Genomic DNA, 26,390 nt, shown 5'->3' with positions numbered 1-26,390 from the left:
ATTTTTTTCCAGCGGCGACAGCATAGTCGGCCCTGCCGTATACCTTCGGCTCCGTAGATAAGCGGAATAGTTGGGCTATTCCTCTTTCTAAAAAAAAACAAAAACAAAAAACACGCCTGACAATTATCTCAAAATAAGAAAACAGCTACCTTTAACAAGCACGTTTCTCACAAAACTCATGTCTTAAGCTGTTCGAGGGCTTTATCATCAGTATAGTGACCGAATATAATTACACGAACAAGAACAAAATTATGAGTACTCTTCATGGCATTACGTGGATTGCCACTGCAAATGAGTACATGCTGTTCTGAAAGCGCTGAACGTAAGAGTGACAGGAAATATAAAAACAACAGAGCAGGTGTTGAATTACAATTTCTTCTACTAGCGTTGGCGGCTTATATTTGTACCCCGACGTCGGTTGTGGCGACTTAAAAAATGCAAGTTCCTCTGTAAGTGAAGGCGAATCGCTAACGCCACCATGATAATTTCACTTCGTCTAGCAGTATTATTTTGGGAGGATAACTTTTTGTTTGTTTAAAATGAATCCTACGTTGTTTGAACATCAACATGAATTTCTTTCAAATTCATATTCAAGTCGTGTTGACCTCAGCTCAAACTCGAGTTCAGCACGGTAGTGGGATGGGGTTTTCTAGGCTTGAATGGGGGATGTTTAACAACACAGTCTATTCCCCTCCAACCTAGCCAGAAAGTGATTTGATTGTAGGGGTTTAACGCACCGACGCAACGCAGGCGATGGGGCGCACCGTAGTTGAGGGCTCCGGATTAATTTTGACCACGTGGGGATCTTTAAGGTGCGCCGAAATCTCGTACACACAAGCGTTTTTGCTTTTCTCCTCCATCAGAAACCTAGCCTGAAATACGTCCTGACCACGAGATTACACGCGTCAACGACTTGCCTTCGACAATATCTACTTATTTCGACGCTATCATCGAAGATCTCGCGCGGTTTGAAAATGCTGGATGAATGGCTGACCGTGTTAATACTAAGAGTTCGCATACAGAGCAATAATTAGGGCACAAAAATTACCATCAACTAAAAATGTTTTACCACAAAAGCTTAAGAGTAATTTTTTCTTGCGGCTACAATAAGGTTTTAGACGGGGCACTAGCAAGTTACTATTGGTAGAAATTACCGGAAGACGTAATTGATGGATGATTTGCTATTAGTGATAATATGGCGGCCTGTTGTGACGTTCGTACGCCCCACACAATTAGTTCTTACTTCTTTCACGTGTTCTTTATTATCACTTAGGCTGAGTATTGATGAACATTTATGTTCTCACCATCCTGCCGACTTCTGCATACACGGAAAAGCAGCGCCTCGAAATAATGCAGGCTTGGCCTGGTAAACAGTTTTTGCTACGATTACCTTTTTCCCTACCTGCAGGGATAAAAATAGTGTTAAAGGGGCAAACGCGAACACTGGCCTTCTGTGTGGGCTCTCAGACGTCGCCATAGACCACAGAGTGTTTCGAAACATATCCACAATAAAATATTGGATTCGACTGTATTTTTGGCGGCTCAAAATAGACCAAATAAGAAATGAAGTCACGTCGCTCAGAAAACAAGGGATGGCGACAGCTGTCCAGTCAGCCGCATCCAAAAAGTCCGCTGCATTTAAGAAGCCTACAACGTGGATTGTTCTGCCTATGGGCACCCTCCTACAGCGTTTGAGTAGTTATTTTACGGGTGTCCGCGCCAATAAATGTCCCCTTCTACGATAAAAGCCGTACGCAGAACAAAATCATCGGTGAAGCTTGCACTGGTGGTGCAAGGCTGCAGAAACCGCAGAGCTGGCGGACCCTCTCCCTTCGTCGACGACCAGTCTGTCGCATCATACTCATCATCAGCAGCAGCCCACTAGGTCCACTGCAGAACGAAGGCCTCTCCCAGCGATTTCCAACCACTCCGGCCCTGTGCTGTTCGATTACAATCTTTGCCTCCGAATTTCTCTATTTCGTCCCCCCATTGAGTAATTGGCCTTCCTATATTTCTAGACTCGTCTGTCGGTGTCCGCTCTGCCACTCTGGCAGTCCACCGATTGTCATTTCGACTAATTGCGTGGCCAGCCCAAGACCATTTCATTTTCTTTATTCGAACTATGATGTCTTCTACGCTAGTTCATTCTCTGGTCCAGAAAGCTCGTTTCTTGTCTCTTAGTGTTTATTCGATAATTATTCGTTCCACGGCCCGTTGAGCCGACCTAAGTTTGCTTTGAAGTTGTTTAGTAAGGCGCCAAGTTTCCGCGCCATATGTCATCACCTCGCATTTATTTCTGAACATGCCGCTGAAAGTTCTCCACGACTGGAAGGCCCGGACTGTTTAGTCCGCAGGCTTTCACATTGCTCCCAAAATGGACCGTATTAGCACGCGCTAGAACGTAAGGCCAAGTCCAAGGCCAACGCCTGTGCTACGAACCAAAAGGAAATGCTGTGCGCCCGGGATGAGGCATGTAACATGTTCTCGGCATCAAAATTTGTCCATATAATGCAAATTCTTCATTGCGCTAAGAGGTACATAGAGCGATTCCATCGGGTTTTCGCCACATTTGTTCGGTCGTCTACCATGGAGCCAATGAGGCGTGACAACCTTTTTAGAGCGGTCTGCGCTGGCGGGCTGGCTTTAGCCCATCTCTTTGTATAGGGCAAATATTTGCACAGTTCTTCTTCTTTTGGGCCTCCACCCACCCTGTTATTCGCGCTTATTTGCAAGTTTACCCCCCGAGGTTTTGCCTAATCTTGTTGTCCCATCATCATTCTCGACCAGACCTTGTTTGTGGGGGTTTATGTATGAAGTGTACACTTCAAAACGCCTTTTGTTGGTTTGTTTTCTCCCAGATTATATGTTCACTGAATCTCACGTTAATCTCTACAAGGACCTATTATCTATGCTTTTCCTAGCACCACTGTATAGAACTGTTTATTCTAACTTGTCTGGACAAGACAAGACGAGCTCTAACGTGTCCTTAAAATGCCGCTTTCTCCCTTAACAAAACCGTACTTCTTCAAACTGCACAGCGAAACTTTGCCTGTTAAGATGCGGCTGCACAACCGGAACATTTTTGTCTCTTTTGTGGACTGTCGCCTGTGCGATGTACCGGAAACTACTGAGCGCTGCTTCATAAATTGAAATGATGCCATAATATTTTGGGATGTCCTCCGAAGATCTTAAGAAGGACTTCGAATTGACTCCACATAGTACAGTCGAACACGGATATATCGAACTCCAAGGGGATCGCGAAATAGTTCGATATATGAAGAATTCGATATAAAAAATATGGGCTCTGAGATCTCACCTATGGCGGACGATCACTTACCAATCGGCGCATTCATGAATGACAACCAATTCCGCACTTACGACGCAACAGAACGCTTTATTTCCGTGAAAAAAAAATCGCTGATCTTGGCCTGCTTCTTCGTCCTGGAAATTAAATTAAAGACGCTGATCCCGATCTTCTCGAGCCTGTCCAGGTGCGACAGCCCAGTTCCTTCCATGTCCTCGCAACAACGGCGAATCAAGCCGAACCCAGCGGCCACTGCACCCGCGGAGTACGATCGTGTAGCCGCCTCCTCGTCCTGACGATCTTCGCCACTCGAGCTACTTCGCCTGGGCTCCTGCTACCGCAGCTACGATATCCTCGTCACCGAGGCTCGAAACAGCCTGGACATTGGTGTCAGCGTTCACGAAGTCGTCGGCAGACACTCCGGCTGGGACAGCAGCCGGGAAAAGGGACGACAACTCACGAAACGTGTCGCCCATGCACACGTCGTCGTCGTCGCCGTCTTCGCAAGCTTCGGGAAGTTCGGCCGTCACAAAGCGTGATTTCCGGAAGGAGTTGGCCACGGTCTCCTTCTTCATGCCGTTCCAAGCGCCTGTCATCATATGTATGGCCCCCAGTCGGGGCATCCCTACCTCGCACTGCCACATTTTCCCAGCGTTCTGGCTTGTGTGCCTAGAGAGATTTAGCATACCGGGCTCCGTCCACTAACAGTACGGCGGCCGGTAGCGGGGCCCGACTGGGCAAGCGCAAATTCGTTCCGGTAGGGGGGATTAGTTCCGCCAGCCAGTCTTCGCCATGCCAGCGCATTCCTTACATCCTCCTCAACCTTAATCGGGGGGGCAGCGACCGCCGAAGAGCACCTTCCAGCTCGCGCGGCGTTCGATATACCCAATGTAGGGAAAAATACGATTCGATATAAACGTACGAATTCCTATACTTTTACACAGAATTTTCAAGGGGATAATTTATGAGTTCGATATAGACAATAATTCGATATACCCGTGTTCGATATATCCGTGTTCGACTGTATACGGTATCTCGTATCACCCGAAGACGGGGAAGTGCCATATGATTGTTTTTATTTTTTTATAATCGCTCTGCATAGTTTATGGAAAACGCGAATGCTGGATAGGCACGCTGAGCATATGGTTTCTTTCAGATCACACTTCCCCCAATGATCATTAATCTTAAAAACAACTATGACCAAAATGATTATCGCACTCACTGGTATCCCCTTCTTATTAGTTGTTCGCTGTTTCCCCGTTCAACCCAAATGTACAGAATTGTTAATTATGTTTATTTTTGTTTTTCATCTTGTAATCAACGCATTGGTATGTGTACATAGTTGTAAATATGGGTTGTGAATATCAGTTCCTACATTGACATATAGTGCTATAAATACCACGTCGAAACCAAAAGTAATCATAGCTGAATCAGATAGACGCCGGTTTCATTACCCGAGGGACCCACGTTCAATTCCGGCCACGGGATTCATTGTTTGTTTTTTTTTGTTCTTTTCAAGTAGTTGCACATGTTATTTTTCCCCACCGCTTCGCGCCGGCCTTTGCGGTGGGCCCGGTGGTTAGGTTGCCGGTTTTACATCGTTAAGTTCCCGGGTTCGATTGGCGAGACCTCCCTCAACACATTTTTTTAGGCTTCGAGGATTTTCGTCTACGACGGACGGATTTGGGTCGGCCTGAATAGCTCTGCTGTTAAAAAAAGGGTCATCAGGCGTAGCACGACCGCTATGGATGCAGACACGCAGAACAAGAAGCGTCCCTGGCGCGGAAAGTGTTTGCGTGGGAGCGTCAGCAAAAGCAACAGACTCGAATACTGTCGCCACCAGCGCCATACCACATTGTGACAAATTCTGGCCGGACGGGCAGCCTACTCAAACAAGATTTAGGCATGCGCCAGTGGGCGAACACATCTTGCTTCCCCGCTGAGATGCGGGTAGCGAGCATCCCTCCTACAACACGACAGGACAGAGGCACTGCACGTCAACATAAGTAACCCTGAAGGTACTCGTTTCTTCAGCAGGCGGCGAGATACGACGCTGTAGCTCCTTTTACTTTCTGCGCTGAGAGCTTCCCGTAACGCTGTGTTTATTTAGGGGCGGGAGGCCTTAGTTCAGCCTCCTCAGTGCGAGCGTCCAACGATGGGTAATGGGTGCGGGCCTCGCGACGTCTCGTCTCGCCTGTCTCTCCGGCAGATAGCGACGACCCGCAGGCTTAGAGTCCCCGCTCCCCGGCAGCCGAATGAAGTCGCCTCTCGTCCGGCGAGTTCTCCACTTCCACGCGAAACGAACTCCCTTGCATCTATATTTTTTATTTCTTTTTATGAGAACAGAATTTTGATCTCCCGGCGCAGAGCAACGAAAATAAACAAAATATTCCTCCCTCGTTTTTCTCCTGTTTCGACCCGCACCACTCTCGAGACACAACGCTTTCTTTTCTGTGCTCCGTTTTCCTAATGTCTTTTATTTCTCCACAGCCTTTTCTTGGGGGGCTTTCTATATAAGCCGTATAGGACCGCATTTTGTCCTGTTGTTTACTTCTTTCTTGGGCTGCCTTCATTTCTCTATAGATCGTTCTTATTCCTAGTTGGAAGTTCCGTTTGAAGTGACACCTTAGTGCGCGAAATGACATGACGCCTGACGGCACCACGTAGAACCTTACTGAGTGTACAGAGTGAGGTCGGAACATGATTCCACGTAAACTTTAAAATTAATTGTGGTAACGGTCACAATGGGAAGGGCGAAAAGCGGTATGGTCGGCTTTTATGCTTTCAAGATGTTTTATTCACGCATGGAGTCATTCCCGCAACGGAAGATGTCGTCACTGAAGATTCGTGCCCATCAACCGCGTCACGTTTAACATTTTGTGATAAGGAATATTGATTAACATAAAAGAAAATACAGAAATAAAGATAGCCACCGTAGTACACGCGTTCAACACTAGTCGTAAGACCACCGGAACTCTACCAACAAAGGCGGAGTTTTTTTAAACACCAGTGAGCCTTGGAATTTTTAGGAAAAGATCACCGAAAACCACAACACCAGCCGTATTATCCCGCCGAATCTACAGCTTCGCTTCTGATGACGATAAAATGATTTTATTTATTGGCCTCATTCTAAATCAGGCTAATGAAGATGAAACATTAAAATTCTCTTTTCGTGATGCTCTTTGCAGAAAAAGAATTTTAGCTGACGTGAATTATTCCGTGCTGGTGTCCCACATCATCGAAGTGAGTTCGGAGTTTTTGGTACAGTGAGAGCCATGTGTGAAGTAGTCAAGCAAGCCACAGAAGACCGGAAGGAGATGCCTTAGGTACCGTATTGGCTTGGCCAATTGCTGTCTCGTGACGCTTATTGGAAGCTTCTTCAACCATCCCCCCGAGGCCTCGAGACATACTCGTAGTGTCAGGCAGCACACGCAACGGGACAACACTTTCTGGGCTCGCGGAGACTGCACTCGCCTTAGAGTCGAAGAAGCTGCTTCTATCTTCTTGTCCGCATTCGTACCTTATGGCCTATAACATAATACCTACATTATTTACACATAGCTAATGTGTATGCCTGACTTTGGTGTATAATTTGCGGTTAAAAAGTGAAATGAATAAACGAAGGTCTTTTAAATACCGGTGAAGCCGATTTGAAATTAGCAGATCACAATCACTAGAGGGTACGCACGTATTTTTGGGAGTCTGCTTCTTTCCCCTTTGTACATCAGCGCGGATTGTATCGAAGGCTATGAAATACAAGGCATAAACGAAGGTACAGACAAATGTATACACAATGGTTTACTTCACAAGACACATACTGTGCTTCCACTGTGCTCGCTGGTCTTGGAGGCATGACCGTATTGTAAATAAAAAAATGTGTACACTTTGCGCAACTACCGTATAAACCGGATTATAGGTCGACCCGGTATATAGGTCGACCCCCTACCTTGAGGTGGGAAAAGTTGACAAAAAAAATAATTTGGCACAGAAGCGCACTCACCATGTCTATATTTATTTTCGACGCCCGTCTGTCACTGCCACTCACTATGCCTGCCGAAGTCACTCGTCCGAGCTATCAGAGCGTCCGAGGATGACTGCTTCGCACTGTCATCTTCCGTGCCATCAGGCGCGTGGCTGATGGAGCACTTCCTGAACGCTCGTGTAACCATGTCGTCGGGCAGCGACTGCCCAGAGAAGGACACCCAGCTTGACACGGTCGCAACCGGCCCGTATAGGTCTTTTTGTTGTCGCCGGCTATCCACTCATTGTTCAGTTCGCGGAGCCGGTCCGCGCATGGCCTCCGGAGCGATCGTGAGCGAAGTTCCCGGACGAAGTCCGCCACTTTGTTCTCCAACTCGGGGTGCACCGCTTGACGTCCACAGAACGATCGGTTTCGGGGGTTGCACGCGCTCAGCTTAGCTTTCTGGCTCCGCCAGTACCGCACATTTTTCTCTGAAACGCCTAACTGGCGTTACGCCACCATATTCCCATTCTGCTCGGTGACACAATCGCCGTCAGCTTAAACGCCGCGGTGAACTGGCGTCGACTGCCGCCACTCATCTCGGAACAGAGACGTACAGACATGTACGCACGCACGCGTAATAGACGAGTAAAAGACGAAAAACTAGAGAAAAGCGAAATCAAATAAAGGCCTGATAGAGCGAGAGAGCAGTCCGACACGAATGGCGATTGGCGACGGACTACGCTTGCACATTGTTGCCAGACAACAATTTACATTCTGCCAATGACTGCTATATAAGACGAGGGGTGACTTTTGTGCGGATTTTTCTGGAAAAAAACTCGACCTATATTCCGGTTTATACGGTATTTGCGCAATTGACGATGCAGGAACCTTTGAGCGACATGACCAAGTTACGCGGCATATCTACGCATTAGCCGGTGCCTGCATCATCTGACAGTCCTGAACCCTTTTTCGTCGCAAGGTCCAAGTACTGACGTGAACTTGGCCGTCCGCGTTGTGAACTGGCATCTGTGGAGAGACTAGCGTCACTAAATAAAGGCTTTTAGAGTATCGGCACTCTTTTCTCTCATTGTTACGTGCCGCCAGGATTTTCACTGGTCGGTCGGCACCACGTGATATTTGTTTACATATGGGCGCAGCCGTTTTGTTTCTGAGCGCCTCTCTCGCACTCTCTCTGCTGCGCGGACGCTAGAGCGGAAAATGGCCCCCAGATGCTTCCGGGTGCTCGAAATGGCGGTACTCTTAAGCGTAGCTTATTAAGTGACGCTAGGAGAGATTAGAAACGACCGAGAGAGGAAGTAGGCGTACTCTGCGGAGGAGGTCACGTCGAGGCACATGTACTGGGTAAGAAAGAAAGCCCCTATCGCATCGCGCCAACGCTCCGCACATGATGACGAATCCTTCTCACGTGGCCACCGCTCCGCTCCCTTGGAAGCGGTTCCGGCAACTCAAACTTGTTGCTTGGAAAATGCTACGCGCAAGTGATGCCGAGGCACTGGTTTAGAGGGCGCGACACAGCATAGCCGGAAGCATAATCCCACAATAGAGTGCTTACATGGATTAGAACTGAACGGATTAGTTGGGGAGTCATGCATTTTCCTGTTCGTAAGGAACTGTATTAAATATGGTCACAGCCGGGACTTGGGTTGCACGAAAAAGAAAAATGATAAAAGCAGCACATTGCGGAAAGGAGGGTTCGGGTGGGGGTGTTGAAAGGCTGGGGACACTGTGGTGATGCACAGCAATTGAGTCAAAAGCGATGTGGTAGGAGCAGAAACAGGCTCCCCAGCATCAAGCTTTAATGGTGCCTATATACTCCCTCGCACGAACATCAGCGGTCGTCGAGGAGGACGGATGTAGATCTTTAACATGTTTAGAAGGGGGAAGTAGAAAATTGTGGCTCTTAGACATTCCTGCGGTCCTATCAGTGGTTCCAGAAATGGGTCACTGTACTGCGAGAATTGATTGCAACTTCTGTCTGGCGTCTCCTGTACGAGGAACTCCAAACACGCGAAGCTCATTCTCCAGCCTGCTTAAATTGAACTGCAAACCTTCTGCTGTTCTGCGTCCTTAACTGTTGTCTCACTTTATGGGCATTCGATTCAGCCATTCTACCAGTGCAGCTGGCGCCAGCCCGTCTCAAATATTAAACCCAAAGTTAAGAGTGTATAAAAAAAAAAACAAATGTGCAAAACGTCATCTGTGGTTTGGAACAAAAAAAAATAGTCTATATTTTCTTCTGTCAACTAGCATCGTTTCATTTTTCGCGAGTTTTTTTCTCGAATTTTGTTCGTTCCGTTCTCGTGCTACTAAAAATGTGCAACAAACGCAGACGCGGGTTTATCTGCTGCGAAATAAAGTCGAAACAGGCAAGCGCTATAGGCAACGAGGGGCTTCTTGCATAACTTGCGCTGTGTACATCCCATATAGATGCTCATTTTTTCTCCCCAGACTTTTCGACAACATTTTCTGCCGCACTGCTCCGACCTTCCGAGATGCACCTCGAAATTCTAAACGACGCCGGTGGGAAAGGGCGAGAATTATTCATGAATCCCCCCTGCGGTGCATACGCTTTTCCAGGGATAACAGGGGCTGGCGTTAAGACGCGCGAACCTGACGACGGCGCCAAGAATATGAGACGTCGACTGACTACACCCCGCCGATGCCCTCTCCGCCGGGGTGGGCGGAGACCTTACGCCACACATTCTCAAGTGCTTGCGCTGGGGAATGAAATGTCGAAAAGACCGTGTTAGGTCATAGGAACAATGTTAACTGCCCAATGCTACGTAGGTGCATGGCAAACACTGGTCTCTCGTCGCAGCTTTTCTGGTTAACCATTTTTACGGGGTGCATAGGCGCGTTTTAATGCGTAGCATTCTTTGCCGAGTACCCCCACAGCCAGGACCGTGTAACGCCATGCATTCCCCAAAAATGCACATATCGCTGAAGTTCCACCTGTAATCGCTATAATTTCGTAAATGAAGACAACTGGTGGCGCGAAATTTTGAAAAACTAAACAATAAGAAAAATATAAAAAATTACCAAAAATGGCAATCCGTAAAACGCCCTGTCATTCCACAATAATGCAGATTTTGTGGAAGTGCCGCCTGTAATGGCTATAATAGCCCAAATGGATATCATTGGTCGAACGAAATTTGGGAACACCAAGAAAATAAGAAAAAATATTTAAACAATACAGAAAATGGCGAACCGTGTGACGCCCTGACTTCCACAACAATGCAGATTTCGCAAAAGTTTCACATGTAATCTTTAAACTAGCGTAACGAAATGATGAAAAACTAAAAATAAGAAAAATATAAAAAAAAATCATAACCGCAGGCCGTACAACGCCCTGCCTTTGCACAATAATGCAGATTTTGCATACGCTTTACCGGTAATCATTATATTAGCGTAAGTGCATGTAAGCAGTCCAACAAAATTGTTATACACTAAAAAAATAAGAAAAAATGGCGAACCGTGCAACGCCCTGCATTTCCACAATAACGCGGATTTCTCGAAAGTTCCACCTATAATCATTATAATAGCGTAAATGGAGATATCTGGACCGACAGGATTTAGAAAAATCAGAAAATGTGGCTGCAAAGAACTCACGCTCAGGAGAATCGGCATAAGAATGCTACGCATTAGTAGACAATTCTCACTGTGTCAGACAGTTAGTAGACACTGCCCCAGAAAAAAATCTACAAGCAGCAATCCCATTGTTTTGTATACGCGGTAGTTTCATTTAACCGTTTTCCGTTTGTTATGATTCTTCTGTAGTTTTGGGGGAGCTTGGAGATAGGGATTGATCGTGGCCTTCTCTTCTCTATCTACGGATCCGCCACTGAATTGAGAGGAGGCGGTAGTAAGTGGGAGGCTCTTAGCCGGAGTGGCATGAACGAGCCTACGCGTCAGCGGCATTCGATGTCGCCGGCAAAATGCGGAAGCGCTCAACGCTCTATTTCGCTGATGGGTTCCGGGTGTTTCCTGAGATTGCATCTTTTCCTGACGCAAAAGCTGCCACCCCTCCCCCGGCCGTTCTGGAGTGAAGGCAGTCGCATTTATCGCATTTCGGTATACCTTTTTAAAGTGAACCTTTAGTGTCATCCCTGACGGCGTTGTACGCCAATCCGCCCTGCAGGAAAACCGACTTTCTCTGACAATGATGATGAATGGTCATTGGTGAAGTGAAATAAAGAAAACTGTGGTTTATTTCGCTGTCATAGGAATCGGAACAACACGGAAATGAAATGTGCAGCGAAATCGGATGTTGAGCATGACTTGCGGGTCGGCAGCTGTCTTGTGGGTGTGCTTGGCGAGTGACGTCCTGCTAGCGGGTCGCTTCGGCAAAGATGTGCTGGCGTCATTTCCTTGACAAATATGACGTCAGGAAAGTGTTCATAAAACACTTTCGTGTTACAATATAAAACCCGAAAAGGAACAACCCTAAGTATAACGCACTCATTAGTACTAAAGGTTGCTTCCCCGCAAGAATACCCTATGTGCACAGGTGCACCCTTTACAGGCCGCTTGCTCCGTCGTACTGGCGTTACTTCCGTGCGGATATTACGTCAGTGAAATCTTTGTGTATCCGGTAATAAGGCACTTTCGTGTTAAAAAACACTTCCCGCGGCCGAAATCGAACCTGCGTCGTTCGAGTTACGAAGCCGGCGTCTAGCTTATCGCTCCATGTCGACGTGGTCGAGGCGAACGCCAAGCAGCAGGTACCGATTTGCACAGTACATTCCAAACCCAAATGTTGGGCCTACGGAGTGCGTACCCGAGAGTTGCTGTGGTTATTCTGGAAAAGTGGTGCGTACCTCCAGAATATACCTCCAGACGGCCAGCACCATGGCGTTGGCCGTCTAGTTGTGGGTGGCGAGCCCCAGCGGGCTCGCTACCCCTTCCCCCGCGTGTGCGGGAAACAACTTAATCATCATCATCATCATCATCATCATCATCATAATCAACCTATATACGCCCACAGCAGGGCAAAGGCCTCTCCCATTATTCTCCAATTACCTCGGTCCTGTGCCAACTGTGACCAATTTATCCCCGCAAACTTCTTGATCTCATCTGCCCATCTAACTTTCTGCCGCCCCCTGCAACACTTGCCTTCTCTAGGGATCCACTCTGTTACCCTTAATAACCAACAGTTATCTTGCCTTCGCATTACATGCCCTGCCAACGTCCATTTCTTCTTCTTAATTTCTACTAATATGTCCTTAACACGCGTTTGTTCCCTGACCCACTCCGCTCTCTTCTTGCCCCTTAATGTTACACCTATCATCTTCCGCTCCATTGCCCGCTGAGTCGTTCTCAATTTAAGTTTAACCCTCTTAGTGAGCCTCCAAGTTTCTGCCCCGTAGGTGAGTACCGGTAAGATGCAGCTGTCATACACTTTCTTCTTCAGAAACAATGGTAGGCTGCCCTTCATTATCTGAGAATGTCTGCCGTATGCACTCCACCTCATTCTTATCCTTCTAATTATCTCTGCCTCACGGTTGGGATCCGGGGTCACACCTTGGCCTAAGTATATATATTCGCTTACCACTTCCACTTCCTCGCCACCTATCTCAAACCGCTGTGCTGTCCCGAGGTTATTGATCATTACTTTGGTTTTCTGCATATTAATTTTCAGGCCCACGGTCCTACTCTGTTTGTTGAATGTGGAAAGCATGCTTTGCAATTCATCCCCCGAGTTACTTAGCAAGGCAACGTCATCAGAAAATCTGAGGTTACTGAGGTATTCTCCATTAACCCTTACTGCCACCTGTTCCCAATGCAACGTTCAGAATACTTCTTGTAAACATGCTGTGAATAACATTGGCGAGATTTTGTCTCCTTGTCTGGCGCCTTTCCTTATAGGTATTTTACTGCTCTACTTATGGAGTATGATGGTAGCTGTGGACCCATTGTAGATATCGTCAAGTATCTTTACATGATGCTCATCTACCCCTGGTTCCGTAATGCCTGGATGACTGCTGAGGTTTCGACCGAGTCAAATGCTTTCTCATAATCTATGAAGGCTATATATAGGGGTTCAATATACTCATCGCACTTCTCTATCACCTGATTGAACCTAGCTTGTTCTTTAGGTTGACTGAAATCTAAGGTTGCAGAAATTCTGTTAGTGATTACCTTGGTAAGTACCTTGTAGACGACTGTCATTAGGCATCGGCCTGTAATTTTTCAAGTCCTTCATGTCACCTTTCTTATGGATTATGATGCCGTTCGCGTTCTTCCAATATTCCGGTATACTTGCGCTCATTAGGTATTGCGTATACAGGTTTGCTAGTTTTTCAAGTACAATTTCTCCGCCATCCTTCAAGAGGTCTGCTGTTATCTGATCCTTACCAGGTGCTTTGCCCCCTTTCATTTTTTTCAAACCATTCCTTACTTCTTCTGTCGTTACTGGTGGGATGTATATCGCCTCTGAACTACTTTCTCGTTCGGCATTATCCTGGATGCCCAGGCTGCTGTACAGATCCCTACAGAACTCCTCATCTACTGTGACTATGATATCCCTATTTGTGATGACATTGCCTTGCTTGTATTTATGTGCATACATTTGATTTTTCCCTACGCGAAGACGCCTCTTCACTGCTTTCAGGATATCTCCGTTCTTTACAGCGTATTCGATCCTCTCTATTTTATACTTCCGTATGTCAGCTGTCTTACGCTTATTGATTAACTTCGAAAGCTCCGCTAGTTCTACTCTTCATCTGGGGTGGAGATAGTCATGGTTTGCCGTTTCCTAATTAGATCTTCCGTCTCCTGGGAAAGTTTACCAGTATCCTGTCTAGTTATCGTGCCACGGACTTCTACTGCACACTCCGTGATAATGCGTTTAAGGTTGTCGCTGGCTTCCTGTGTCGTAAACTAAACTCTGCTTCCTCGGTAAGAGCTGAATATCGGTTCTGCAGCGCGATCCTGAATTCTTCTATTTTACGTTTTACTGTTAGCTCATTAATCAGCTTCTTCCGTACTAGCTTGTTACGTTCCCTCCTCAAATATAGCCTAATTCGAGATCTTACCATAAGGTGGTCACTACACCTTACCCTTCCGAGCACTTCCACATCCTTCACGACGCCAGGGTTATCGCATAATGTGAAGTCTATTTCATTTTTATGCTCCCCATTCGGGCTCCTCCACGTCTACTTCCGGCTCTCCCGTTTGCAGAAGAAAGTGGTCATTATGCGTAGGTTATTCCGTTCTGCGAGTTCGACTAGTAGGTCCCCCCTGCTATTTCTACAGCCCAGACCATAGTTCCCAACTGCCTTGTCTGCAGCCTGATTCTTGCCTATTTTAGCATTGAAGTCCCCCATAACTACGGTATACTGTGTTTTTATTACTTTAGCCATTGCCGATTCCACATCTTCATAGAAGCGTTCCGCTACCTGGTCGTCGTGGCTGTATGTGGGTGCATAGCCCTGCACCACCTTGAGTTTCTACCTCTTATTGAGCCTAAATAGAAGACCTGCTGCCCTATCGTTAATGCTATAGTATTCTTCTATGTTGCCAGCTATGCTTTTATTGACTAGACATCCCACTCCCAGTTCTCTTCTGTCCACTAGACCACGGTAACATAGGACGTGTCCATTTTTTCGCACCGTAAGGGCTTCACCTGTCCTCCTAACCTCACTAAGCCCTATGACATACTATTTATGGCCCTTTAATTCCTCGAACAGCACCTCGATACTCGCTTCACTAGAAAAGGTTCTCGTGATAAACGTCACCAGGTTGAGATTCCAATTACGGCCTGTCCGGGTTCCGGTATTTTTAGCACCCTCTGGTGCGTCACAGGTCTGACCGCCGCCGTGGTCAGTTGCTTCGCAGCCACTGGAGACTGAGGACCGTGGGTTAATTGGCGTATTCATGGGAAATTGTGGCCATTACTACACCAGGGTGGCCAATCCTGCTCTGGTGAGGGAGTGCGTTACCGGCAATGGTCGCTTAACCACTTAATCATGATACTGCCATTGTCTCCGTCGGCTTCGGCCGTGCGCTGGATACGCGCGGCCACACAGCACACCCTGTTTCTCGCGAAGTTCCGCACTGCCGTCCTCGAGTTGCACAGCACCGTCTTGCATCTTCGGTCCGTAATGGCTAATGCCACCGCCGCTTCTTCGACCTGACACGGCGTCTTGACTCTCACGCTGGCCGTCGATCTGGTCGCGCCAGTCCTGGCCTCGATTTCGCTGACGCTGTAGGCGCCGTCGATGTTCCTGTAACTCTCCGCGTCCACGAACACGGCTCCGTCGTCGTTGGCGTGGGTTGCTATTAGCGTCTTGGCTCTCGCCTCCCTCCTGCCCTGGTTGTAGGTGGGATTCACGTTCCGTGGGATTTGGCGCACGACGATGCGTCTGCTCGCTCCCTCCGGTACTTAGTCCTCCGTCTCGATCTCCCTTCTTGCGCTGACCCCCCGGCGTCGCAGTATCGCTCGACCGGTCCTTGTCTCAGAGAGCCTCTCAAACTGCGCCGTCTGCTCGGCTTCCGCAATCTCCTCCAGGTTGTTGTGGACTCCCAGGGCTTCGAACTTCTCCGTGATCGGGCTGCCCAAGAGCCCCAGCGCCGTCTTCGAAGCCTTGCGAAGCATCGCGTCGATCTTTCTCCGTTCGCACTGCCTCCAGTTGTGGAAGGCCACGACGTAGGCAACGTGGCTGACGACGAAGGACTGGGCGAGCCTCGTGAGCCTCTCCTCCTTCATTCCGCCTCTTCTGTTGGATACCCTCCTGATGAGTCTCATTGCCGCGCCGGTCTTGGCCGCGAGCTCGGCCACCGTTGCTCCGTTCACCCGGTTTCGCTCAATAAGCATCCCCAGGATCCGGATCTTGCATACCTAGGGAATGACTCGTCCCCCTTGCGTTCGCACCTTGATCTTCTCGCAGTTTCTGGCGCATTTCTTCTTGCGGCTTGTTCACTTGGGCGGAAGCACCAGCAGTTCCGATTTTCACGAGGAGCATACCAGGCCCGAGCCCTTCAGCTGATCTTCTATAGCCTCGACTCCTTCTGGCAACTTGCTTTCAATGTGGCCATCGCTGCCGCCCGTGACCCACAACGTGGCGTCGTCGGCGTAGATTGTGTGTTGCACGCGTTCGATTCGCTGCAGCCGGTTGGCAACGCCGATCATTACCAGGTTGAAGAGGAGCGGCGATATGACCGCTCCTTGCGGCGTCCCCTCGCTGCCTAGCGCCTTCTCCGGCAACTGCAGGTCCACCCCACAGATTCTGGTCGTCCGGTACGTCAAAAAGTCCCTGATGTACTCGTACAATCTTCTTCTTAGGTTCAGGCGCGACGCTTGGGCCAGTATCGCAAAGTGCCGCACTTTGTCGAAGGCACTCTGCAGGTCCAGGCCCAGCACCGCTTTGTTGTCCTTCGTGTACGACAAAAAAAAAAACAAGATAAAGGAAGGTGTGCTCTACGCATCTGAAATTATGGCCGGTAGCGGATGGGCCTCGTTACTGATTTCCACCTCTACTGCATGGCTCACATGTATCTGAGTTACCACGTTGTCGCTCGCAATATCGTGCGTGTAGTACAGCAAGAAGAGGGGCTTCAGATAATTTAGGCGTCCTTCTCAGCCAGTTGCACTGTGAATTTAGTGAAGCTAGAAGCAACTGTACATAAGATATTAAGTAAGAATGGTTGCCTCATGAAATTACAAAGAGTAATTGTTCTTTTTTTTTCAGCAGCCTTGTTTGATAAATAGATTATCGATGAAATATGCCCACAAAATTACAGCAGCACGCGTGTGTTCGCTGCTCTGAATGCGTTTCCTTAAGTAGGGAATACGAAGGCAAAAGGCAAGGTTCTTTTCTAGAAATAAGCCGCGTTTGTCGCCGAACAAAGTGCAGAAATATCTTTAACAGAGGTTTTTTGTCAGTTAAAAAGTCAGTAGTGTTTTTTCAGATTGTTCATTGCAATTTTTTATTTTACAATAACCATAAAATTCAGAAAAAGAGTGACAAAAAAGGGCGTAGCACAAAAAAACAAAACCTAGAATAGTGTTGCACGAAGCTGACGATTACATTATATAAAATTTTGAAAATTACACAAACTTACATATTCACCAAAAGCCAAAGCTTAACAGTTTTTCTTTCCTAAGCATTTTATTTTTTCTCTTTAGCGTAAACAGGACTTTGCAGTACTCCAAATGGTCTCATAGGGAAGTAATCCAAAGTTAAAAGCACACAAGCACACGTAAGAACTCTCTTCGCCTATACCACGTCACACTTCTGTTTGTAGTTCTGCTTGCAGAAACACCTGTATCATACCAATGTTTTTTTTTTCAAACAAAATGAAACAAACTTGGATTGCAGTGGGATATTTTTTTCCTGTACCACCTGATCAAAGATTTTTCCCATGAGAGCGGGGCGAGTCGATACGGTTTCATGATATTGAGTTCCGGCGCCAATTTTGCTCCGCGCACTCATTTCTTTGCGGCACAGTTCAGCGTGGATGTGCTTGACCGCATCCTTGAAGACCTGCCGCAGCGAAGACACGAAAAGTGTAGCTCTGTGGCTTCTTATCCTTTTTCTCAGCCCTTGATGTTTTCTTTACATTTAATTTTTTACAGCAGATACCGGGTTCTATCCTCACAAAGGTGGAAGCTACGCAATGAAGTTACTAGATTCATAGTATTCAGTTGTCCAAAAACATAGTTTTTTAACTGTACACGCTGCGGACGGAAATATTCGCTTCGCTTAGCGTACGAAATTCAACGTTCAAAAGAGCTTCTGTTGTTCCTATTCTAGTTGCTTTTATTACATTTCTAGGCAAAAGACCCTTGCAAGTTCCCTGTTTGTAAGCGTGCTGCTGGTGTTTTTTTTTAACTTCTCGAAGGTTGCGAAGGGAGCCGATAAGTGTATGTTTTATATTTATTTTTTATCAAATTCTCTTTACAATCCGGTCACCACATCAAGTGTTCTTCTTAAATAATTTGGATCGTTTACAAAACCTAATGGGGAAAATATTTTGAGGCTTTTCGTCACTTGTCAATGTATACACTCAAATAGTAGTATGTTTGCCCGCAAGAAGACAAGCCAGGTACCAGGAAACGGCGTACGCGAGCTGGTTTAACTCCGCTTAATTTCTGCCGCGCCGAGAATTTGAGTAAAACCTAACCGGGATGAGGGCACGCTCTTGGCGGAGCGTAGTTTTCACACCCCTTCGTGAGAACTTTGTCTGGGAACTCGCCCATCTGCCTACTCTGCGTTGGCAGGCTTGTCGCTACGTCCACGATCAAGAGAGCACAATGGTTAGACCCGGCAGGTGCGGCAATTTTTGTCCCAGGATTGCCTGCATGGGCACTCAAAGAGAGCTTCTCTGTTTCTTCTTTCTTCTGCTGCTGTCTTAATCGCAGTTTTTGCAAGGAGAGGGGTACAGTCAAGTCAGGGTGGTCTTATGCGTGATGCCACTTGTCTAACCCTAATTCAGCACGCTTTGGTGAGGAGCGACATTTCCAGACAAAGCAAGCAAGTTTCAAACCTGAGGAAGCTTTCCTTTACGATGTAGACTCAAGCCTAATAACGTAATTTCAGCATGTGACACGAGCCACAGCAGTTACGCAACACCTGACCCCGTGACACAACAAGCCGGATTATTGGTGCCGGCGCGAGAAGGTACACAATGCGCGAGATAAGTCCGCCACCGTGTCTCATTCAGCGGGCGTCGATTGAACTTGTGAACTGCAGTAATTCCACACAAATAACGGCCCACCCAGGAATAGAAGGGAACGTGCGCGAGCACCAGCGCCATGGCTGCGATCTCTCGCAGAATGCAATTAAGCCGTGAGGATGTAACCCACGGAAGCGGCACCTCGGTTATGAGGCGCGCCGTAATGTAGGGCTACGGATTAATGTAAAACCTTTGGGAATCTTAGCGTGCGCCGAAATCTTGACCTTCCCTTTTCGTCACAGCCGGAAAAATGGCCGCCACAGCAGCGAACAGTTGAGGGCTCCACTACCAAGAACCATGGATAAAATGACGGGCTTAATTCTATAAAGAAGAGAGATCACTGAGAGGAAAAAGTTTTGCAAAATTTGTGCCCAAGACCTGCACGCGACGGAAGTTAAGCTGAAAAACCGTTTTCATGTTTCATGTTTGTGGAAAAGAAATTGCACCCGCTTCCCCCCCCCCCCCCCCCCCCCCCGCCGCACTCTTCCCGCTTGATGAGCGTGGATTAAAACGCAGCTGACCTAATCTTCCGAGGTGATAACATGGGTTCTTGACTGAGGACTACAGAGGGCAGCCGTGGCGTGAGCGCCGGGATGTACTTGAATAATGCGCGTCCGTGGGAGGTCTATGCGAAGGACACTGGACCGAAGAAACGGTATCACGCGCTTTCTTGAGTTTGCCAGGTAGTGGCACACCAATGCGGCGTTCCTTTGTTGCAAACCCAACAACCTCCAAGCTCGACAGCGACTGACAAGTGCCTCAAATGCCAAATAAAGTGCACACCAGTTAACAAGAATGTATGTACATCGACGCATGGATTATTACAGAAATGAAAGACCATCCGCTATTGTGAAATGGCAACAATGAAAACAGAACGGATCCTCGGCCGCATTTCGGATGCAGCAGTTGGGAAAAAATGAGCTGCTATGGTGCGACGGTTGCTCAAGGATAAAGTGACAGCAGGCAAATGGAAAGAAAACGATAGAGGGAAAAAAGAGGGTGCTCCTTTCGCTGGCGTTGTAGTTAGGATACACATTACCGATTCCCTTTCTCCGTCGCGTATAACAATTGCCGGTCGTCTCTTCACTTCTTAGACCCACCCTTTGATGAGTAGCTTTCCATTTGCTTCCATTATTCTTTTCCAACTAAAGATCTGCTGCATACATAGTATTTCTTTCGCGGGGTGGATGATCCTTTTGTCAAGAATACAAAACAAAATGAAAGTTCACGAAATATCTATAGATATCTGGTGAAATATAAGGTAAGCAAACAAGACACGCCATCTCAGTCAATGTAGGGTTATCTTTACAGACGTGGATTTGTGCTTTTTTTTATTTTTGAAAATTTTCTCTCGACTGACTCAGAGCATAAGCACTTGTTTGCCGAACAGATTAGTCGTTTCCCTTGGATAGTTTGCAAATGTAGCACAGCGGATAAACTCATCCAGACGAGATTAATGCATAAAAGGTAGACAATAAAGGTTTGAATTTGGAAATTACAAAACACGATATCCGCAACGTTCTTGCACTCCGAAACACCCCTAATACATTCTTTAAACAGGGCAGGGAACACGGAGCGTTGCAAGCGTGCGGAAAGCGACACGATGAAGAGTGGAAAAATTTACCGTCGCGAACGTCGTGTCGCTTGTACGCGTTTTGGATCTTTCCATGTCCGTCATGCGTTTTCCGCTCACCTTCAACGGGAACAATTAACCGTATACCGCTTCAAGGCAAAAGGAGTTCCTTTGCACATAATTCTGCTCAGCTCAAACGACATTAGAAGCCCCTACTTCGTTGAGAAGCCCATAGACGTCGCTGCTTGTTTATTGTTGGTGCCTATGATTCAGCGAAAAAAGTATTTTTCGGTACTAGCCCGAGTCCACACAACCCCTTAGTAAATAACGTAGTGACAAGGAAGTGTTAAAAACACGTTAACGAAAAGCTATTGCGGCCAAGAAAAAGAGGAATGTTGATTAGTTGGGAATTTTAGCCCAAACGAACGAAATGGGTGGTTACTCCAAGCTCTGATGTAAAGAAACGTGTACTTGTATATAAATTCCAGAGGGGGTAAAGATACGGCTCTGAAATTTTTTGCATGTAAATAACTATTTCGTTTTTTACTTCATGTTGTCATTTAACCGCCCCCTTGTTTGATGTACACAACAGTGTTGGCATGTTAACCGTAATTGAAGGGACCAATTTCACGTAAATCCCACTTTCCGCTCTGTTAAGGCTAGCCCACCCGGCGGCCGAAATTATGCTGGAGCATTCCGCCGCGTCGTGCTCGATCAAGCCGGCGCCGCTTCGGTGCTAAACTCTACGGTTGGGTTGCCATAAGAAGCGATTCGGTGTAACCACTCATTATCTTAACAGCCAATAGAGCAGCCGCGGGCAAGGGAAGCGTTGCACGAATAAAAACACGATGCACACCATCACGGTCTAATTGAGTACTCCAGTCTACATGCTCCACGTATTTTCTGCGCAGGCACTGGCAGCCGTACGGCGCGCGGAGCCCTCAGGGCCATGGCGTTCAGCAAGGCGGGCGGGTCTTGAGCAGCACGCGGCTCATGGTGTAGCATGTCCCTGCTGAGGGGCGCTCACCGACCTTACAGCCACCTGGACGACGAGGACGACCTCGTGCGCTATCCCGACGCGCAGCAGGACTTCGGCGGCTGCTCGCCTTCATCGTCGTCGGCCGCCACCGTCTCCCGGCTCGTCGATCCTAGCCAGCGCTCGCATCGCCACTACTGGTCCTCTTCCTCGCCGGGAACGCCCTCGCGGCACGGCATGTGCAGCACCAAGATGTGCGTGCTCGCGGCCGTCACCACGCTGGGAACGCTCACCGTGCTCGTCACTGTGGCGGCGGGCGTGATCGCCACGACCGTCAGCACGACTTCCAGTTCAACCACCAACGCGGCCACTGGATCGACGGGGAGCTCATCCCCGGTGACCCCTGGGCCGAGTTCTAACAGCGTCAGGAAAACCTCGCTCAAGGACGTCGTACGGGCGAAGACACCGGGCTGCGGAGAAGTGGCCGGGGTCGTCGAGGATGGAGCCTTTGTGTTCAAGGTGAGAATCATACCTTCGCAGACAGAGAAACTCTTACTGGTTTTGCTGACGAGGGGGACGAGGTGCGGAGGACAGAGAGATCTGTGCGTGTTCAAATGAGTCGATAAAAAAAGTGCGCTCACGGCTGTTAGGCTGCCGCCTGATTTATGTTTTGGCTGTAGAGCTGCAGAAAAAGAAGTACGCAGCTGAGCGGTGAGACACCAGGACAGGGACCTTGCACCCGACCTGCGGGCGATTAGCATGACGGCTGCGAGAGTTCTGCCTTCACATAAGAATACGTTGCTAATATCTTGCCTTAAGTTGGCTGGGTAAACTGCAAACAATCCACCACAGTGTCGCCAAGAGCTATACCGGAAGTGCAACTTGAAACAGCGGAGTCTCCTTAAGGGGACTTACAAGGGGGATAAAATCCATCCGCTCCCTCCCCGCGCTTCGTGCCACTTGACCGCACGCACGTCACGCCTCCATGCGTAAGCGTGAGGGGCAGCCGACAGATGTGCGGGCAGTGGGCCCTCCAGAGCGCCGCCGCTGGGATCGGGGGCGGCCTCAGCGAGAAATTCCTCGCTGCTCGCGAAATGCTTCTCGCCCGTCTGGCAACTTGCCTCCATCGTTTTTCGTGACTCGCGCTTATTTGAGTTGCTGCAGATGACTGATAGGTGAGCAAGCCGGGCCCAAGTTTCTGGAATTCGGTGGCTGCTTCCAACGCGCCAAGCCAACGTACCGCATATGACGGGCACAGGAAAGTCAGAAAAGAGCAAGTCATAGAAGCATAGTTGGCAGACGGGCGAGAAGTATTCCGCCTAAGCGAAGATTCTCCGACCAGGCGGGGATCGTGTGTACAACTTGGACAAATCATACCTCATCCTAGCGGTGCCGCTTCCGAGGGCCCGCCGCTTGCGCTGTGCCGGCTGCCTCACAAGTTTGCACACGGAGGCGTGACGTGTGGTCACGTGATACGTGGCGCCTGGAGGGAGCGGATCGATTTTATCCCCCGTGTGAATCCTCCTTTAACGTACTTCATAAAACATGGGCGTAGAGACCAGCCTTGAGGGTAACACTGGGAGAGAGAGAGAGAAATAAACGTTTATTGTCTGAAAAGACTAGCTAGGACTTGGCCCTTGCCGGTCCGAGGTGGTAGGTCTCCTCAGTCCAGGAAACCTCTGGCGGTGGCTGCCGTCTTCGCCCGGTTCACCAGATTCTTCTGGTTCTCCGGATCCTCGGAGACGAGCAGCGCCTCCCACTTTTCAGCGATGTCGTGGTCACCGGTGGTATGGGCGCTTGCATTGTTTTGTGGTGCGGAAGTCTGTATTGTTGAGGACGCTTGGCTACCCACAGGTGGGTCTGGGCGGCGATCTTCGCAAGGGCACTCCAGGATCATGTGCGGCAAGGTGTCGGGTATGTCACAATAAGGGCAGAGATAAGGGAATTGCGTGGGGTAAATGCGGTGCATGATTATTCCGTGTGCATATGTGTTTGTTTGGAGGCGACGAAGGATTACACTTTCTTCCTTGGTGAGATCGAGATGTGGTGGGGGATATCTCCTCCGCTCAAGTCGGTAGTGCTCCAATATTGCCCTATAGGTAGTGGGTACCTCTTCTGCGCCCGTTGCCGCACGGATGTTGGATGGCAGGAAGGCCCGGCTTGTATGTTCTCGGGCTGCAGCGTGCGCTGCTTCGTTTCCCGCCATCCCTTCATGCCCCGGGATCCAGGTGACGTAGGCGTCAGGAAGTTGGGGGCGCGTCTTTAAGATTTTAAGTGCTGTCGCGGACACGCGTCCTTTTTGGAAGTTCCGACATGCCGCTTGGGAGTCGGTGAATATCAGTGCTCGGTCGCTGCAGGTTGTCATTGCCAAGGCGATGGCTGCTTCTTCCGCCGTTTCGGGGTTACGAGCCGGTATTGTTGCCGACGCCAGTTCCCTGCCTCGTTGGTCCGTGACGCTTACTGCGAAAGCAGTGTGGTCTGGGTATCGAGCGGCATCTGTGTATCTTGTGTTGGGATCTTTGGCATATTTTCGGAGGAGTGCCTTCGATCTTGCTTCTCTTCTTTCTTTATGGTAAGAGGGGTGCATGTTACGTGGTAGGCGTGCTACAAAGATGGCCTCTCGGAGTTCCAATGGTAGTCTTGCTTTTTCGTCGGTGTCCGCGATGTATGTTTCACTGTAATTGAGATAGCGGAGTACTGCTCTGCCTGTAGAAGTGAGCTTGAGGCGTTCGAGTTGGCTGGCTTTGTGGGCTTCGGCCATCTCCTCCCACGTATTATGTACGCCTAATTTAAGCAGCTTGTCGGTGGATGCCATGAAAGGGACTCCCAGAGCAGTCTTGGTTGCTTTCCTGATCATTATGTCCATTTTTTTTTATTTCAGCGCTTTTTAAGGCTAAGTATGGGGTGCCGTACGTCATCCTACTGGTTATTAATGCTTGAATGATCCGTAAGGTGTCTTGTTCTTTGAGCCCCCTTCGTTGATTTGTGATTCTTTTAACGAGGTGGGTGACTTGTGTCACTGTTTGCTGTAGCTTGGGAAGATGAGCTGCACCCGATCCATCTTTGTGTATTGTAAGACCCAGTACCCGAAGGGAGTTGACCTTGGGAATTTCCACTCCGTAAAGAGTGACGCTGGGATCCGCATCAACAAGTTTGGGTGGCCGTCCTCGAGTTCGAGCCTTCAGCACGAGAAGTTCGGACTTGTCCGGAGCGCACTGGAGGCCGCAAGAGTCTAAGTAGGTAACTACCACGTCGATAGCCTCCTGTAGAGAGTCCTGTTGTTTCCCCGTTGTAGGCGCTCTCGCCCACAGCGTGAGGTCGTCTGCGTAAACAGCATGCCTTAGTCCTTCGATGGTCTTAAGTTTCTTTGGCAGGTGTAGCATGGCGATGTTGAAAAGCAGCGGGGAGACCACCGAACCTTGAGGCGTGCCTTTGTTTGGTAGCTGGAATTTTTCGCCTCGAAGGTTGCCGATGCCCACCGTTGCCGTACGATTGGTGAGGAAGTTTCGAACATAATTATAAGCTTTGGGGCCACAATTGGTACTTTGCAGATTTTCGAGGATCTTTTCGTGCTTGACATTGTCAAAGGCGCCCTTTACGTCGACGGCGAGTATGCAGGACATGTGATGGCGATCCAGGCGGTCTATGATGTCCTCCTTCAGAAGCAAAAGGATGTCTTGGGTAGACAGATGCTGTCGGAACCCAAACACCGTGTCCGGTATGTAGCCGTTGTCCTCGAGACATGACGTGAGCCGAGCATGGACCATGTGCTCAAGAAGTTAACCCGCACAGGAAGTCAGCGATATAGGGCGAAGATTCTCAATACGTAGAGGCTTGTTTGGCTTGGGAATCATGGTCACATCCGAATGCTTCCAGGTTGCCGGCAGTTCGCCTGTTTCCCAGCATACGTTAAAATACTCTAGGAGCGCTTCTGCTGCGTTTGAAGGTAGGTTACGGAGGAGCTTATTGGTAATCTTGTCATTGCCGGGCGAAGTGTTCCTTGTGAGTTTGGCCAGGGCTGCCTCCATTTCAGCTTTTGTGAAGGGCCGATCGAGGTCAGGATTATGCTGGCCACGGTACGGATCAGTACTTGTCGGACTCGATGGGATGTTACCGGTCAACTTGCGTTGTATCTCATCTAGTATGTCTTGTTGGGTGCCTGCGTATGAGTGGATTAATTTTTGGAGGTCTTGCTTTTGCTGCATTTTTGTCGCTGTAGTCGCCAGGAGGCTTCGTAAGATATGCCAGGTCCTTTTCGTGCTGAGGGTGCCCTGAAGTTGGTCACATGCTTTGTCCCAATTTTGCCGGCAGAGTAGGGCGCCATATTCTTCGGCTTTCTTAGTGATGGCGGCGATTTTCAGCTTGAGTTTTCTGTTGTGCTTTTGTCTTTTCCACCGTTTGAGGAGGCTTCTTCTTGCTTCCCAAAGGTGGGAAAGGTGAAGGTCAACAGCGGGAGTATCTGTGCTCAGTTGAATTATTTTTGTATGCTCTTCCGCTTTCTCAAGTATCTTAGAAAGCCATTCGTCAATTTCTTCGATGTTTCCGGGATTGAGGTCGCTACGGAAGGCTTTCCAATCCGTGAGTTTTGCTGTCCCGGACCGAACAGTTCTTTTTCGATGGCTTATCTCGAGTTGTAGTATATGGTGGTCACTTCCTAACGTCTCCTCTAGTCGGGTCCATTCCGCCTGCGGGATACCATGGGTAAAGGTGAGGTCGGGATTAGTGTCTCTGGAGACGCTGTTTCCTACTCGGGTTGGTTGCAGCGGATCGTTCCAGAGACTTAAATGATGAGATTGGGCTGCGTCATGGATTCGGGTCCCTTTCTTGGTTGTTGAAGGGTACCCCCACGCCGTGTGTGGAGCATTAAAGTCACCCG

The 26,390-nt window shown here is 48.6% G+C and overlaps 1 protein-coding gene across 2 annotated transcripts in view; it reads left to right on the top strand.

The window, feature by feature from the left end:
• The window catches only part of LOC144174228 (para-nitrobenzyl esterase-like), an 85,260-nt gene that overhangs the window by 8,478 nt on the left and 50,392 nt on the right, over positions 1-26,390 (top strand). For both annotated transcript variants that reach the window (XR_013323446.1, XM_077702790.1), the window contains exon 2: positions 21,450-22,033. Coding sequence is in view for 1 of the 2 variants with exons in the window: in XM_077702790.1 (XP_077558916.1) it covers positions 21,542-22,033 (492 nt within the window). In the remaining variant the exon portion in view is untranslated. The remainder of the gene's footprint in view (positions 1-21,449; positions 22,034-26,390) is intronic.

The sequence above is a fragment of the Haemaphysalis longicornis genome, unplaced genomic scaffold (assembly GCF_048455015.1).
Source record: "Haemaphysalis longicornis isolate Haplotype H1 unplaced genomic scaffold, Haemaphysalis longicornis Haplotype H1 scaffold_3, whole genome shotgun sequence".
NCBI classification, from domain to species: domain Eukaryota; kingdom Metazoa; phylum Arthropoda; class Arachnida; order Ixodida; family Ixodidae; genus Haemaphysalis; species Haemaphysalis longicornis.
This window is presented reverse-complemented; position numbering and strand designations above follow the sequence as displayed.